General features: G+C 44.2%; 1 protein-coding gene across 6 annotated transcripts in view; it reads right to left on the bottom strand.

Annotated features, from left to right (window-relative positions):
- The window catches only part of DNAH9 (dynein axonemal heavy chain 9), a 392,319-nt gene that overhangs the window by 173,852 nt on the left and 204,532 nt on the right, over window positions 1–13,935 (bottom strand). For all 6 annotated transcript variants that reach the window (XM_050919194.1, XM_050919196.1, XM_050919197.1 and 3 more), the window contains 2 exons: window positions 12,170–12,430; window positions 3,699–4,124 (listed from right to left, as the gene is read on the bottom strand). In XM_050919194.1, coding sequence (XP_050775151.1) covers window positions 3,699–4,124; window positions 12,170–12,430 — 687 coding nt within the window. The remainder of the gene's footprint in view (window positions 1–3,698; window positions 4,125–12,169; window positions 12,431–13,935) is intronic.

The raw sequence follows: 13,935 nt of genomic DNA, 5'->3' as shown, positions 1-13,935 counted from the left end.
GGCAGGACCAATCCCCAGTCAGATTTTTGTCCCAGATGCCTAAATAGCCCCCTCAAGGATTGAGCTCACAACCCTGGGTTTAACAGACCAATGCTCAAACCACTCAGCTATTCCTCCCCCTTAAAAGAAATGAGAGAAAAGAATCAGTTTTAAGGGCTCTACCACAGAGCTATTGTGAACTTGCACAAAACATTAACACTTTGGAGCTAATACAATAATCACCTATGCATGTATACACACAAAATATATATACATGTAAATATTTGTATGTATTATTTATAATTGCCTGTGTGCTTATGTATATAAATACAAAGCCAAATCCTAAATTCTTTATGCTGTCTCTCCTCTGCCTACAAATCAGACAATTTAGGACAGATTTTTTTTCTTGAAAAATTGGATGCATATGGTAGTGGCTATGTGTAATTAAACAATATTTCCATACCATTTCAGAAAATAAAAATAAATACAATCACTACATTGGAAGGGGTGATAATTTTTTAGCTTCCTTAATTGCCTATAGCAAATATTGTTGGGCAGAAGTCACCAGGTGGTGCCATTACACATAGTTTTATCAGTTCTTAGCAGGTTCGGTCTTTGAAGAAATGCTGCATTGTTAATTTTGTGCAACAGTTTCTTTTACAGTGAGCTGTTGCAAGCAGCACAAGAGTTTGTTCTCTGCCTCTCTAATCTTTCTAATAAGTCGGCATCAATCTCCCAGTGACTACTGAAAACAATCTGGGAGATTTTAATAGGATATTTTAAGAAAATGACATTATGTCACGTTGTTAAAAAAAACCTCCCAGAATAACTTCAGTCAGAGTTGGCTAACCTAGATCCAACCCAATGGCCACTGAAGTCAAGTTGGGGTCCTTCCATTGACTTCCAGGGGCATTGGCTCAGGTCCTTGTAAAACAGCGTGAGAGGGCATGGGAGAAGCAGCATGCTAGGGAACTCTGTTTACATGATAGGCCACATAATATGCAAAGGACTATGGACAAACAGTGCAAAGGCTGTTTATCTTGGGCACTGCTCTGACATGATTTTGGACTAAGGGAGGGGATCACAGGCTGACTAAAGATGGTGGCCAGGATCCTAAGCTCTGGCCAAGCAGTGATTATTGCAGCTTGGAAGGAAGAAGCGCAAAAGTGGCTTTTAGCAACCTTTGCTTCTCCTACTGAGGGAGGTCCTTCCTGTGAATGCCTAAGGACTTTCCATTCCAGAGTGGGGTGCCAACTCTCTCCGCGGTACTGGAGAATGGGGCCAATACACACACAGGTCCAGCTGGTCTGTTTCTACAGTTGGGCCACATCCAAGGAAAGCCAACATTTTGGAAAAAGAACAGAGGGAACCAAAATTTGCAGGGACACATTGCAGCCATGCTGCTAGCTGAGGACAACTCATTCCATGGACAGATTTGGTCACACTTTGCTTTAAGAGAAACTCTAACGGTTCTCAAAGTTCTTGGAACATTTCACTTCTGAGACAAGAGAACCAGAGTTAATAATTGATTTTATCCGCACCCGCACAAACATCTTAAGGCTAAATCCCTTTAAACCACTTTAACACTGTTTGAACAATGCACTAGAAATAAACTTGAACATGGAATAGGGATTATTGTAGTGGCCTCTGTAACTATGCTCTCAGTTGCCAGTGTCCAATACAAAATACAGACTCTTTGAAACCAGCTTGGCATTAAGTCATATAACTAAAATATTGTTAGAATATTTAAATATACATCATTATATATATATACATACCTATATAGATGTTCATATTTATGTGTGTATATCTCTGTATAAATACACACATATATGCTACACTATTAAATGTTTTAAAATGACAGATATATATATATATATATATACTCACACACACACACACACATATACGGTTGTGTGTGTGTGAATATGCATCATATATTTTTTTCAGAAATTCTTAGCACTGAAGCACATGGTAGCTACATGTGCTCTGTATTTTTGAAAATCAAGTCACTTTCATTCATGACTAAAATATGGATTTAAGCACCATACCACTAGGGAGCTACACTTGAAAATGTTAGCCCTGCGTTACAGTTTTGAGGTCAAATTCTCAGCAGGCATAATTCTACTTAAATCTATGGAGCTACACCAATTTATGCCAGCTGAAAGTCTAGTAAAATATCAACATTCACATAGCAACATGATTGTATATGTATATATTACTATATTACACATTTAATAGCACAGCATTGTACATATGCAAATGAAAAGTAATTTAAAAAGTTAAGGTTGAAAGCATGTTTCAATGGAGTATTACTAATACCCCAATACAGCTGCACTTTCTCTGCAAAAATCTTACATCTTTAAAAAAGCTCAAACATGAAAAAGTGTAATTAAAACAACAGCGAAGGGATCCAAACAGTTCTCCAGTGCCATATAATCCTGCATCACTTAATAGCACCTATTCAGTCTTAAAGGTGTTCCCTGTTTTGATCTGCAGGCAGTGGAATTATCAGAGATGGCTCTAGATTGTATACTTTGAATTGAATGGGTAGCAAGGATTTCAAAGGTACGAATCCCCTGGATGCATTAAGTAATGTCAGAGTATTATGTTTTCTAACAGTGTGATGTTTTGATTAAACAAAAATATTTTTATTAATTAAACTAGAATAATTTTTCTGTTTGGTGTTATGAGGTGTCTCCATTACAAGGGACCGTGGGTTGGCACACCTTGCAAGTTTGTATTTTTATCTCAGTTAACTATTGGATGTAGTAACTAGCACCCACAGCTTTATTGTAATGAATTATGGTGTAGTATTATAGCATAGTGAAGATACATCTTTTGAACAAGAAACAGGATTCCATAATTGCCCAGGAACATGTTCTTTTGAAATTTGCAGATTTGTGTTGTATGGTGTAGGCTGGATGGGGTGATGAGTGATGCAGGGTTATAGCAGCCAGAGAATGGGCCGTATACTTTACCTTCTAGGCCCACTTCCAGACTTTTCAATTATAAGGAATTTTAAAGTGTATGGAATTTTTGGAATGGACAGATAATTCTGAGGAAGCAGTGGGTGGGAGCTGCTCTCTATTGAAACATATTTTTGACCATCTCTCAAAGTTTTTTGCTCAGGGATTTCCCTGGATTTTTAATGAGTGACAAAAGTTTCAATGGAGGTGCAGTATAAGATATGCCAGTTAGAAGCCCTGCTTTGACAGTTCTTTTGAGTCTTACTAATGTGGAGTTGACTTCTTGCAAAATTTAACAAGTGTGCAAAAGGTGTGTTAGAGACAAGAGAAGACAAACAGTCCTAGTATATTTTTTTTAAAAAGCTCTCTCAAATTTCTCCAGTTTTTGTTTTCTGTAATATATATGGTACATATAGAACATATGTGGTGTGGTGTGTGATAAAAGGGCACCCAAACTCATTCTTGGTAATATTTCTAACAGTTTAGGTGGGAATAATGAGAGGTAAATACTGAGCCTTTCTATTAAGGAAGAAGCAAATCTGAAACAGAGCTAAGCGCACTTCTCTAGAAAGCAGGGAAGTCTCCAAAAGTCTGGCAAGACCAGATGAAGTACCACAATCTGCCCAACCCTCGAATCCACTTTTTCAAAAATACATGGTACCATAAAGAAGCCCTTCCAGATGCTGAGGGTTTCCCACTGAGCAGTGGCAGCTCCTAGTGAAGTGCATGCATCATGTGTCTTAAACTTACAGCAATTTTGGCTTTGATGTTAGCCAGCTTCTCCTGAGCAGCAGCCAGTTCTGCGTTGGCTTTGTTCAGAGCCTGCCGCTTGGGCTCCACATCACAGTACACCTCGTAGAACCTCACAATATTTATGACCCAAGAACAGAGACCAGCAGCTGCATAGGACTTGGAGGTCACAAACTCGGGGTTAAATTTTGGATCCTGTAAGTACGGCTGAATAGCTTTGAGACAGTTCTCGTGGATGTTCTCCTTATCAAAGTGGATTAAGGAGTCCAGGAAACCATCTACTCTGGCCATGGAAACTTTAGCTGCTTTCCAGCTCCTGTCCTTGGGAACCTTTCCACCTGGAGCCATGAGCACCATCACAGCAGCAGTGACATTGCTGACAGCAGAAGGCGGAGATCCAAATGACTTCAGTTCTGTCAGATTGTTCTGAAAAGGGAAAACAAGGTTGTTAGATGAAAATGAATGGGTTTTCTTTTTACTTAGCCACTAATGGAGTCAGGCTCCCAAGTTATCAATCTGAGGGAGTAGCTTTGAAGCCTGAAGCAGCACTCTGAATTTTAAATATTATGACTCATCCAATGTAAAGCACTGAAACCCCCTAGTGGCACCACAGCCTCCACTGGTTTGTTGTATGTGCATCAGTCGTGTCCCTTCAGTATTTCAACCAATTCTCAGGCCATTAAAAATGCACAATTATTGCAGATTCATCCAGTACCCAAATGACAACAAAAAGCTTCATGAAATTAGCCAAGTATCTTCATCTAGAGATAGGCTTCAAAAACAACTTTTAGTTCAGAATGCAGATCAGTGGGGCTGCGAACCTACTGAAACTCACTAACTTTATTTCAGTGTTATATTAACTGTGTTGAATTTTGTTTATCTTGCTAATTTATCAATTCCTCGTCAGAAATAGAAAAAAAAATAGGGAAATGGAAGTCCCTGTGTTGAAAACCAAAATGTTTCGATTTGGAAGTGGCGCTTTGGTACCTCATCAAAGTTGTATTTCCGGTACCTCCTGTCCCCACTCTCCTCTATGGGCTGAGCTCCCCAGCCAGACATAAGCTCCCTTTTTTTAAGGTTAGCTTGTAGCCATTTTGAGTACAGAGGAAAGCTTGGGAATGTGAAGCAAGTGTGACCTAACAGCTCAGAAAGCAGATGGCAAAGAGTAAGAATCAAAAAATATTATTTAAAAATTATTTTACTTGATAATTAGTTAATAATTATGAATAATTATGAATGTTAGGCTTCTGACTCACCATTTTTGAATGCTTTGAGTTAGAATACTGTAACTTGTAAGGGGAGAGGTGCACCTTAACTAAAAAAATGCTCAACTCAGCTCGTTTGAAGCTCAGAAAAGGTCCTGGTTTTGTAAGAGCACTGGGGTGGGGAGAGTATGATGTTTGTCCTTCTTGTATCTGAAAGATCCAACCCATTCAGATAAAGAGAAACATTGACAATAAGATTTCCAAAGTCGCCTAATTCTGATGGGAACTGGGAGCCCACATCCATTCGATGGCATTGCAAGTTTGAGCCTGAAACGATCACTGCACAACCACTCTGTGCTGCTGGTGTCCAAGGGATCATTCTGTACAGAGCTGCTGCTTGTCATAGTACAGACACCGTGGGGGAGGCACGTACTCAGCAGGACCTGGAGTTAGGCGTAATTAGCTATGCTGCCAAGGATCTGTCATATCTAGCAGAAAGAAAACACAGGCTTTGTGCTGACACCCACCAAACACGGAATCCCTGACAGGATGAGCTGTGCTCTACAGCAGAGTTGCCTGCTCTGCTAGCTTATTTGTATGTTTGCTCGGTTTATACACTCCAACTGCAAATCCGTGGAGAAAATTCACTTTGTATGTGAACTGGAGACAGAGGCACATGTGGGAGATACAAAGAGGCTGAGAGATGGGCTTCCCATTGAGAAGCTCTTCGCTCAGATTCAACAAACCAGCTCCTAAATTGGCACCCACAGCTGCATTCTGTCATTTGCAATAGTATGACAGGCACAGCAGCAGGAGAGAGCCATGCTGGGGGTTTGACGTGAACTAGATACCATTGTTTTTCTGCACTCCCAACAGCCATGAATCAGTGAAGGAGGAAAGCCCCTCCAGCAAGGCTGCTCCAACTAGAGCTGTGCCTATCTTTACACTGAGACCCTGAGTATGCCAATTTCCAGATGTACCATTTTCCTATGCACTGGATGGGCCCAAGCGTTAGCTACCAGCCAGGTTCACCACAAATCTGTACACACTGGAGCAGACTGTCTGCACAGACTGCAGCTCCCAGCATGTACACTCCATTTTGATCCACGTGCTTCTCTGCTCAAATCAAGATGAGATTATATGGAGGGACCTACAGGCCTTTCCCAGAACTACAGGCCTTTCCCAGAACTGGCTCATAGACTCTCAGTGGCTGCTGCTATAGACTGCATGGCACAAGCCCTCAGATGACATTTGGTGCATGGATGGCACTTTGGCCACCCATGTTTTGAAATCACCATTTTATTGGCGCTTGTGGCAGTCTAGAAGCCAGGGGTAGTTACTGCATAGGCTGCAATAAGACCAACACTGTCCTTTCAGCAGCCCCTGTCATTGGTGCAATCGACCATGGTAGGATGTGACAAAAGCAGGGTGTTTGCTGTATGCATGGGTGTAGCCCCTTGGTGAAGGGCATGAGTGCCATTTCCTTCTGAACACAGACAGCCTTAGTACCTGTCATAACTTTCCTACTCAGATCTGAACCTTAGAGTTCAGAACATGAGAAGCTAGCACGAAACCTCCAAACTTAATTACCAGCTTGGATCTGATATCATTGCCACCAGCCAGAAGATTCCAGTGTCTGGCTCACTGTGGTCTCCCCAAAACCTTCCCTAGGGGACCCCAAGACTCAGATTCCTTGAGTCTCACAACAAAGGGGAATAAACCATTTCCCTTCCCCCTCCTCCCCTCCAGGTGTTCCCTCCCTGGTTTCCTAGAGAGAGACACAGATTCAAGCTCCGTGAATCTAAACAAAGGGATTCCACCCTTCCCCCTCCTTCTCTATTCCTGTTAAGTACAGACTCAATTCCCTCGAGCCTCAACAAGGGGGAAAAAAAAACCAAACAGGTCTTCAAGAGCAAAACTTTATATAAAAAGAAAGAAAAAGACATAAAAATGGTCTCTGTATCAAGGTGACAATATACAGGGTCAATTGCTTAAAAAAAAAACCAGCCTTATCCAAAAAGAATACAATTTAAAACATTCCAGCAACTACACACATGTAAATACAAAAAACAATATAAACCTATTATCTTACTATCCTTGTACTTACAACTTGGAAACAGAAGATTAGAAAGCCTGGAGATAGAGAGATCACTCTCAGAGCCGAGAAAGAGAACAGACCAAGAACAAAGGACTCACATCCAAACCTTCCCTCCACCCAGATTTGAAAAAGTCTTGTTTCCTGACTGGTCCTCTGGTCAGGTGTTTCAGGTTATTATTTGTTAACCCTTTTATAGGTGAAAGAGACATTAACCCTTAGCTATCTGTTTATGACAGTACCAGCTATTATCTGCCAGCAAGGAGCTCAACAGACAGAGGCAGCCCCAATGGTGCCTCTGGGGGTGCTCAGTGAGCACTTCCCCCATACAGAGACAGGCCACTGCTGAGCATCAGACTCTATGACATGTCTGACTTGCAGTGATTTAGTTATAAACAGAAACTACTGCAAAGACCTCCACGTTCTTCGAAGAGGTGGGAATAGTTTAGCTTGATAATTCGCTAATAATAAGATACTGCCTGAATCATCCACAATAACGTGGTTTTGCCCCCAGAACCACCCATCAACTCAATACCTTACAAATCTATCCTGTTTGTAATAGACACTGCCAATGGCAAAAGTGCAAAAAAGCAGCAGGGACAAGGGACAGCACCTTGCTTAGTGCCTATATATGACCGGGCATGAGTCAATTGTTGTAAATTCATCTCACCACTTAACAGGGACAAAAAGAAAAGCTTAAAATACTAAAATTACAGAAAGAGTTAAATCCTTTCGGTAGCATGTACGCTAAATGCTCTCAGAGCTGGTCGGTCCCTTGAAGAAAACAGCATGGTTAGAAATTTGTTCAATGGCAACAAAGAGGATTATTTTAAGCTCTTGAATGATAATTCTTCAATAACAGAACAGGAAGGGAAATCTAGCTTGACTTAAGTGGCACCCTATGAGAGGGGAATACACAGACATACAGAGTTCTGATTTGATAGTATATGGAAGACATTTATAGACTATATTCAGGTCGATGAGTATGATTTATAAACTCAAGGATAAAATGTATAATTGTTATATACAGGTCTGTCACATCTTACGCTGGGGTTATGTTCCACAGTCAGTGCATAAAGCGAAAATCGTGTATACTCATAATTACATTGAATGTAATGGCAGGCAGAATCACTCGCATTACAGATACAGTATTAAAATAATTATTTTTCTTTTTTTTTTTTTTGCCGACCAAATAAAGCTGAAATCGTGCATGTTAAATGCGCGTAAGATGCGACAGACCTGTACAATGTTATGTGTTTGGGAAGTACCAGTCAAATAGTGAATGATACAATAAAATACAATTAATCATAATTTATGTATTAATTAATTACTATTATTATTATATTCACGTTGGTATCATCTGGCTAAAACTCTCTTTATGAATTCATGATGGCATAATTCTGCTACGGACTTTGCTAAAGCCAATTTAGTTTACCTGGACTCAATTCAGATACAGTGGTCATAGGCAGCAGTAAAAAAATCCTAAAATAAATAGATAAAGACCATATGCTGTCTGTCATTTTGTGAGAAACCACCTCTGGCAACAATGAGAGATGCTCTGCGGACTGAGGGGTGTATAGAGACCTACACTTATACCCCAGCCCATAGATCATATTTAAAATGGAATTTATCCCCCTCCGACCCACTGCCCAGACAGTTTGATCCCTGGATGAAACCCTGCTAACAACACTTCCACATTTGTGAGAGCTGAATGATCCCTTTTTTAGCAAAGTCCTTCTGAAGTCAAATGCTTTTGTTTATTCGCTTGATAGAAACAAAGACATCAGTTTTGAGATCACAAACACACAGGATTCAGGTTTTTTAACTCTAAATAAGTGAAAATATTCCATAGCTGGAGTAGAAATGAGAGGATGTGAGAGCACAGAACATTCCCATCACCTGGGACGTGCATCCCGCAGCTGTGGGGAGTGAGCCACGGACACTGAGTTACTAGGGAATAATATGGGCTGTAATGTTGTTACACTGTAGAGGTTAACAAGCCTGTTACCACCTTAATTGTCTTCCCATTTTTGCCTGTGAGTTCCCTATGGTCCTAGAAAGTCATCATCGTCATCATGGCAAATCCCAAAGGGACAGCCTCCTTGCCCACTGAGCACCACCCACATTGGTCTCCAGCTAGGACTGTAAGGTGGGTTTGACTGTATAGTCCATTTCTGTCCATCACTGGTGATCTTATCACATTGCTGATGCTTTTGGCAGCCACATGATCACCAGTCATGCAGGGGGTTTCCTTGCTAAATACATTTCTTAATTTGTTGGTCTTCCATTCTAACAGCATGTCCACACTAAGACAGCCCCAAAATCAATGGAGGCAGTTGCTACACAAATATCCTCAGTTCTGACTTTCCCTAAAGGTTTCTAACTCTCCCACTTCCCACCTCTCTAGCTGCCACATACTTTACTGAGCTCCCTGTCCTGCCAGGAGAGTGGGACTCATGGCTTATGCAAAGGTACTGATGGCGCCTCCCTACCAGTTCCCAGTAAAGGACATGTGACACCATACAGCCTGGGGTGGGTGCCTCTTTCCAGGAAGATGCTGTAATGCACCTGATGCCCATCATCCAGTGAACAGGGAATCCCACCCATTGGCCACCTGAGCCCACTTTTCCCACAGAGCAATAGACGAGGCTGGAATGTGCTTCTGGAATAATTGGGCTGGTCTGTGGGGATTGGCTCTATTGTGGAGCTCTTCCCAGAAAGAAGTGCCAGTTACAGGCTGGGTGATGTCACACATCCTTTGCTGCGGGTTAATGGGGAGGCTTCATCTGTAGCTTGGCCTTCCTGAACTCATCCCCTGTGCTTCACGGCACTGTTCGCGTACAGCAAGGCACAGTCATTGCGCAGACGGGGATAGTTCTCCTGTAGCTATTTGCTGACTGAAAATGAGCCATGGGCACCTGGCCAGAAAGGGAAAAGAAATGTGTCCAAACAATTACTATTAGCCTCTCACTATCAGACCATCTATATTCCTTATTGCCTTCTACTCGACAGTGTTACTTATGGCTTCATCCATTACTGCCGCATTTAACAGTAGAACATAAATACGTGTATATTACTGGCTGCTATAAACACATCAAGAGAGTTGATTATTCATGTCAGCAGACAGATCAAGCTCTCAAAACTCAGTGTTGAATGAAATAGGGGCAGCATTCCTGACAGCCACGGACACCCCCCAGGCAAGACTGTTTTATGAATTTTGTGCAAAATTTTACCATGATAAGAAGGGTTTGAAACTCCAGCTAAAACGTTCTGTTTTAAGTGAACTGGAGAAAAATCACACAAAGTAGATGGATTATAAAACACATTTAATTGGTATTTCAGGTGTCCTACAGCTCCTGCTGCGCTGACTGTGCACTTGCATAGAAATAACCTGGGAGCGAACCGCTAGAGCTGATAACATCTTTTCAATTAAATGAGATGTTACAGCTATTGCAACAAGATCAGGCCTGATCTCTTGCCAGCAGCCTGATCCATGAGAGTTGTCATGGAGCAAACCAAGACAAGGGTTGGCAGAAATGGTGACAAAAGCAGCTTGCCTTGGGAGAAAGCAAGACCAGTGTGCCCAAGGGTGCTCTGTCCCACAGGTGAGGATGTGTTCCAGGTCCCTCTCTGTGCACAATCCACGGAGGATCTGCGTCTGTTACAGCCCCAGCTAGAGAGCCATGGTGCAGGCTGTAGCAACTTATGCTTTTAGCTCTGGAGGTTGGTGGCCCAATCTCTGGTGTGTCAGCCAAAGGGAGGCCATCCCACCTGCTGACTGCTATGGTAATTGATTTGCATGGCAGCTCCCATGAAGGAGTTCTGCAGACACAATGCTACGTGTTCCTAGGTGCTATGATAATATAAACAATAACGGTATAAAATGCTCAGTGGCAGAGGACAGTAACTAGGGGCCAGACCTTTCTTTGCTAGCAGCCCTCTGAACTGCTGATGTAAATCAGCTGGCCAGCAGGACCTGCACTCTTCTGCATCCCGCTGCTCCTGACAACCATGCTCCTGCCCACTGCCTCCTGGCTGCACTCCTGAAGACTCAGGTACAAGTTAGCCCTTGGAAGCTCTGCAGCAAGAAGACCAGGCCTGGCCCTCCTCACCCCTGACAAATCCAGGGCCTGATGCTTGGCCCATTCAGATGCAGACCTAGCCCCATTTCCCTCCATTATGTACATCACTCCACTTCTGCAAACACAGGGCCAGTTCTTTGTTGCATTCGGCTCCATTACGCTGATGGGCCACGGAGAGGAGAGAAATATTAGCCCCTGGGGAATACCCCTCCCTCCTAAGGGGACCCTGGCACTGGTGCCAATTGGGGACACTGGTGTGTGTGTGAATGTCACTATCCCCATGCTGCCCCCCGGGGCTTTAGCACCATGGTCCGAGTACTTTAAAGGAGTATGGCTGCTGTGAGAGTAGTCCAGTGCATCGGTCCAGCTGCATGACTGCACTGCCACTGAAATCTAACCCAGCAACCCTCTGTACAGATATGGGGCAGCTAGGCCAAATTTCAGTGACTGGTTTTGTGCCCTGGTGCCCAGGGAATTTGTTACTGTATGGTACAGCACAGGGAGTCCTCTGAGAACTCAATTCCTGGCAGCACCTGCAGCGTGGGTAAGAGAAAGGAGAGACTGCCCTGCAATGGAGACCGGGGTCCCTATGGGAGGAGGGGTGGATGAGTGGGGACCACTACCAGGGAGGGGAGACTGGAATTTCCCCTCTGCCCAAGGAATATCTGAATTGGTACCACCAGATCCTGGTGGAGCAGCCGTGTGCCGGCTTCACTCCCAGCCCTGGTGGGGTAGGGAGAGCAAAAGGGAGTGGGACAAATGCAGAGAGGTGTGTGGTCAGAACACAAGAACTCCAGCCATACTCTGCTTCCCATGCCCATAAGCAGGTGTAATGGAGAGCAGCCTGGAGATGGCTCTTAGTTACACCAGGAACCAAACAGCCCCAGAACAAGGAGCACACAGCACAGAAGCAAAGGAACTTGGGCTTCAGCATATGTACACCTGACTGTGATTCCCTTGCATGGCGGGCTGTGATGGCTGACCTCAGAGGTAAGGCCCTTATGGGGCTATGTCTCCTATAATCCAACTGTAACTGTACTTGCCCAGACAGCAGGAGACATTGTGAGTGCCCTGATGCCTGTACCATACCTTATTGAGTGTGTTAAGAGCCGCCTGGGCAGCAGCAAGCGCTGGTTCGGCTTTAGCCAGGTCTTCCTCACAGTCCTTCTGCTTCTGCTTGACCTCCTGAGTTATCAGCGCCACCTTCCGCTCCTCCTCATCAGCGATGGCTTTCTCCATGCTCACCTTCTCCGTCTCCACACCAACCACCTGAATCAGCTTGTCAGCATCTTCATTCTTCTGCTTCAGCTCTACTTCCTGGGCTGCCAGCTTGGCCTTCAGGCCATCTACCTACAGTGGGAGAAGCACACAGGAGGGGCGTGAACCCAGCAGGCAAGAGAAGAGGTGAAGCATGTGGAGAAGAGTTATATAAGCAGGAGAGTACAGTAAATTGATGGTGGATGGGCCGCAGCCAGGGAAAGGGCAATGCAGGGATTGCCATGTGGCTCATTCAGTCGCATAGCCTGTCTCCCGCAGTGGCCAGCATCAGCTGCTTCAGAGGAAGGTGCAAGAAACCTTGCAGCTCTTTGCAGGAGGAACAGGTAAGTCACTGCCCCACTGAGGCTGAGAAATGAGCAGCCCTCCTACCCACAAGGAGGGGAGGAGCCCAAGCTTTAGGTGAACACCCTAAAGTTCAAATGCTTCACTAAACAGGTCACCGGACTCTCGCCACACAGCCAAATGGCCCTGGTTCCCCTGCCTCTTGCTGTGTGCTTGTGGCCCTCTCCCCGGAGGGTGTCGGAGAATGGCCAGCAGCTCTCCCCAGAGTGTTTGGGGAAAGGAGGATTGGGCCTGTTCTCCTGATGGTGTTCTGTAAGGGCACCTCTTTTGGCCCCTCAGAGAGGTTATCCCATTGACACGCTCTCCCTGAGGCATCACTCCCCATGGTTTTGAGTCTCTCTCTTACTGGGTGTCTCCCACTAATAATAATAAATTGCTGCCTTCCCGCCTGGGTCTCCCATTCTCCAAGGGCTACCACCACCATGGCCATAGAGAGAGCAGGCAGGTAAGGCTCCTCTTCAGCTCTCCCTACTCCTCCCTCCTTTGTCCTGACTCTCTGAGAAGGGAGAGCAAGAGCAGAGAAACACAAGGAGGCACCATCTGCAAAGGGAGCAAAGCCTAAGAAGCTCAGAACAATAGCTCCTAGTGCTAGCAGGACAATGCTGTTGGGCAATCCTTTATCCTTTACTACAAGCTGCCTGGGGCACAGACTTGGGGCAGTCTTGGCCACCCTGAGCTGCTGGCATGTGAGTGGTGTCAAACTCAGGAAGGATACAGCCAGCAGGGTGCTCTTGCCAACTCTGGCTCCTTCCACCATCCTGTGGACATGGAATATACAAATGGAAACCAATGCCCACATCATAAGGTCCAGTTGCTGTTCTGAGCAGGATCCTACTGGGAGGTGACTGAAAACTTTCTTTGTATTATTAATTTATTATTATTATGGCATCTAGGATCCCTGATTCTGGACTAGTACCCTGTTGTGCTGGAGCTGTGCAAACACCTAACAAACAGACAGCTCCCATCCAAAGAGTTTACAATCTAAGTCTGAGATAAGAGCTGATAGGTGGAGACAGACAGAAGAGGGAGCACAAGAAAACGACAGGACAATGCAGCGTGATAAGCAATGGTCTCAACACTCCAGCGGCCTAACCACTGTCATGGTTTTTGTAAGCACCGTCACAGGAGGGGCAACTTTTGAGGAGGAAAATGAGGTGATTTTGCAGATATGTTTCCCCCATTGCAGAACCAAATATATACCCAATTCGATGCCCTAATCTACCTGTGAACACAAC

This window comes from Gopherus flavomarginatus, chromosome 12 (assembly GCF_025201925.1).
Source record: "Gopherus flavomarginatus isolate rGopFla2 chromosome 12, rGopFla2.mat.asm, whole genome shotgun sequence".
In the NCBI taxonomy this organism is placed as follows: Eukaryota; Metazoa; Chordata; order Testudines; family Testudinidae; genus Gopherus; species Gopherus flavomarginatus.
Note: the sequence above shows the minus strand (reverse complement) of the source record. Positions and strands in the feature narration are given on the sequence as shown.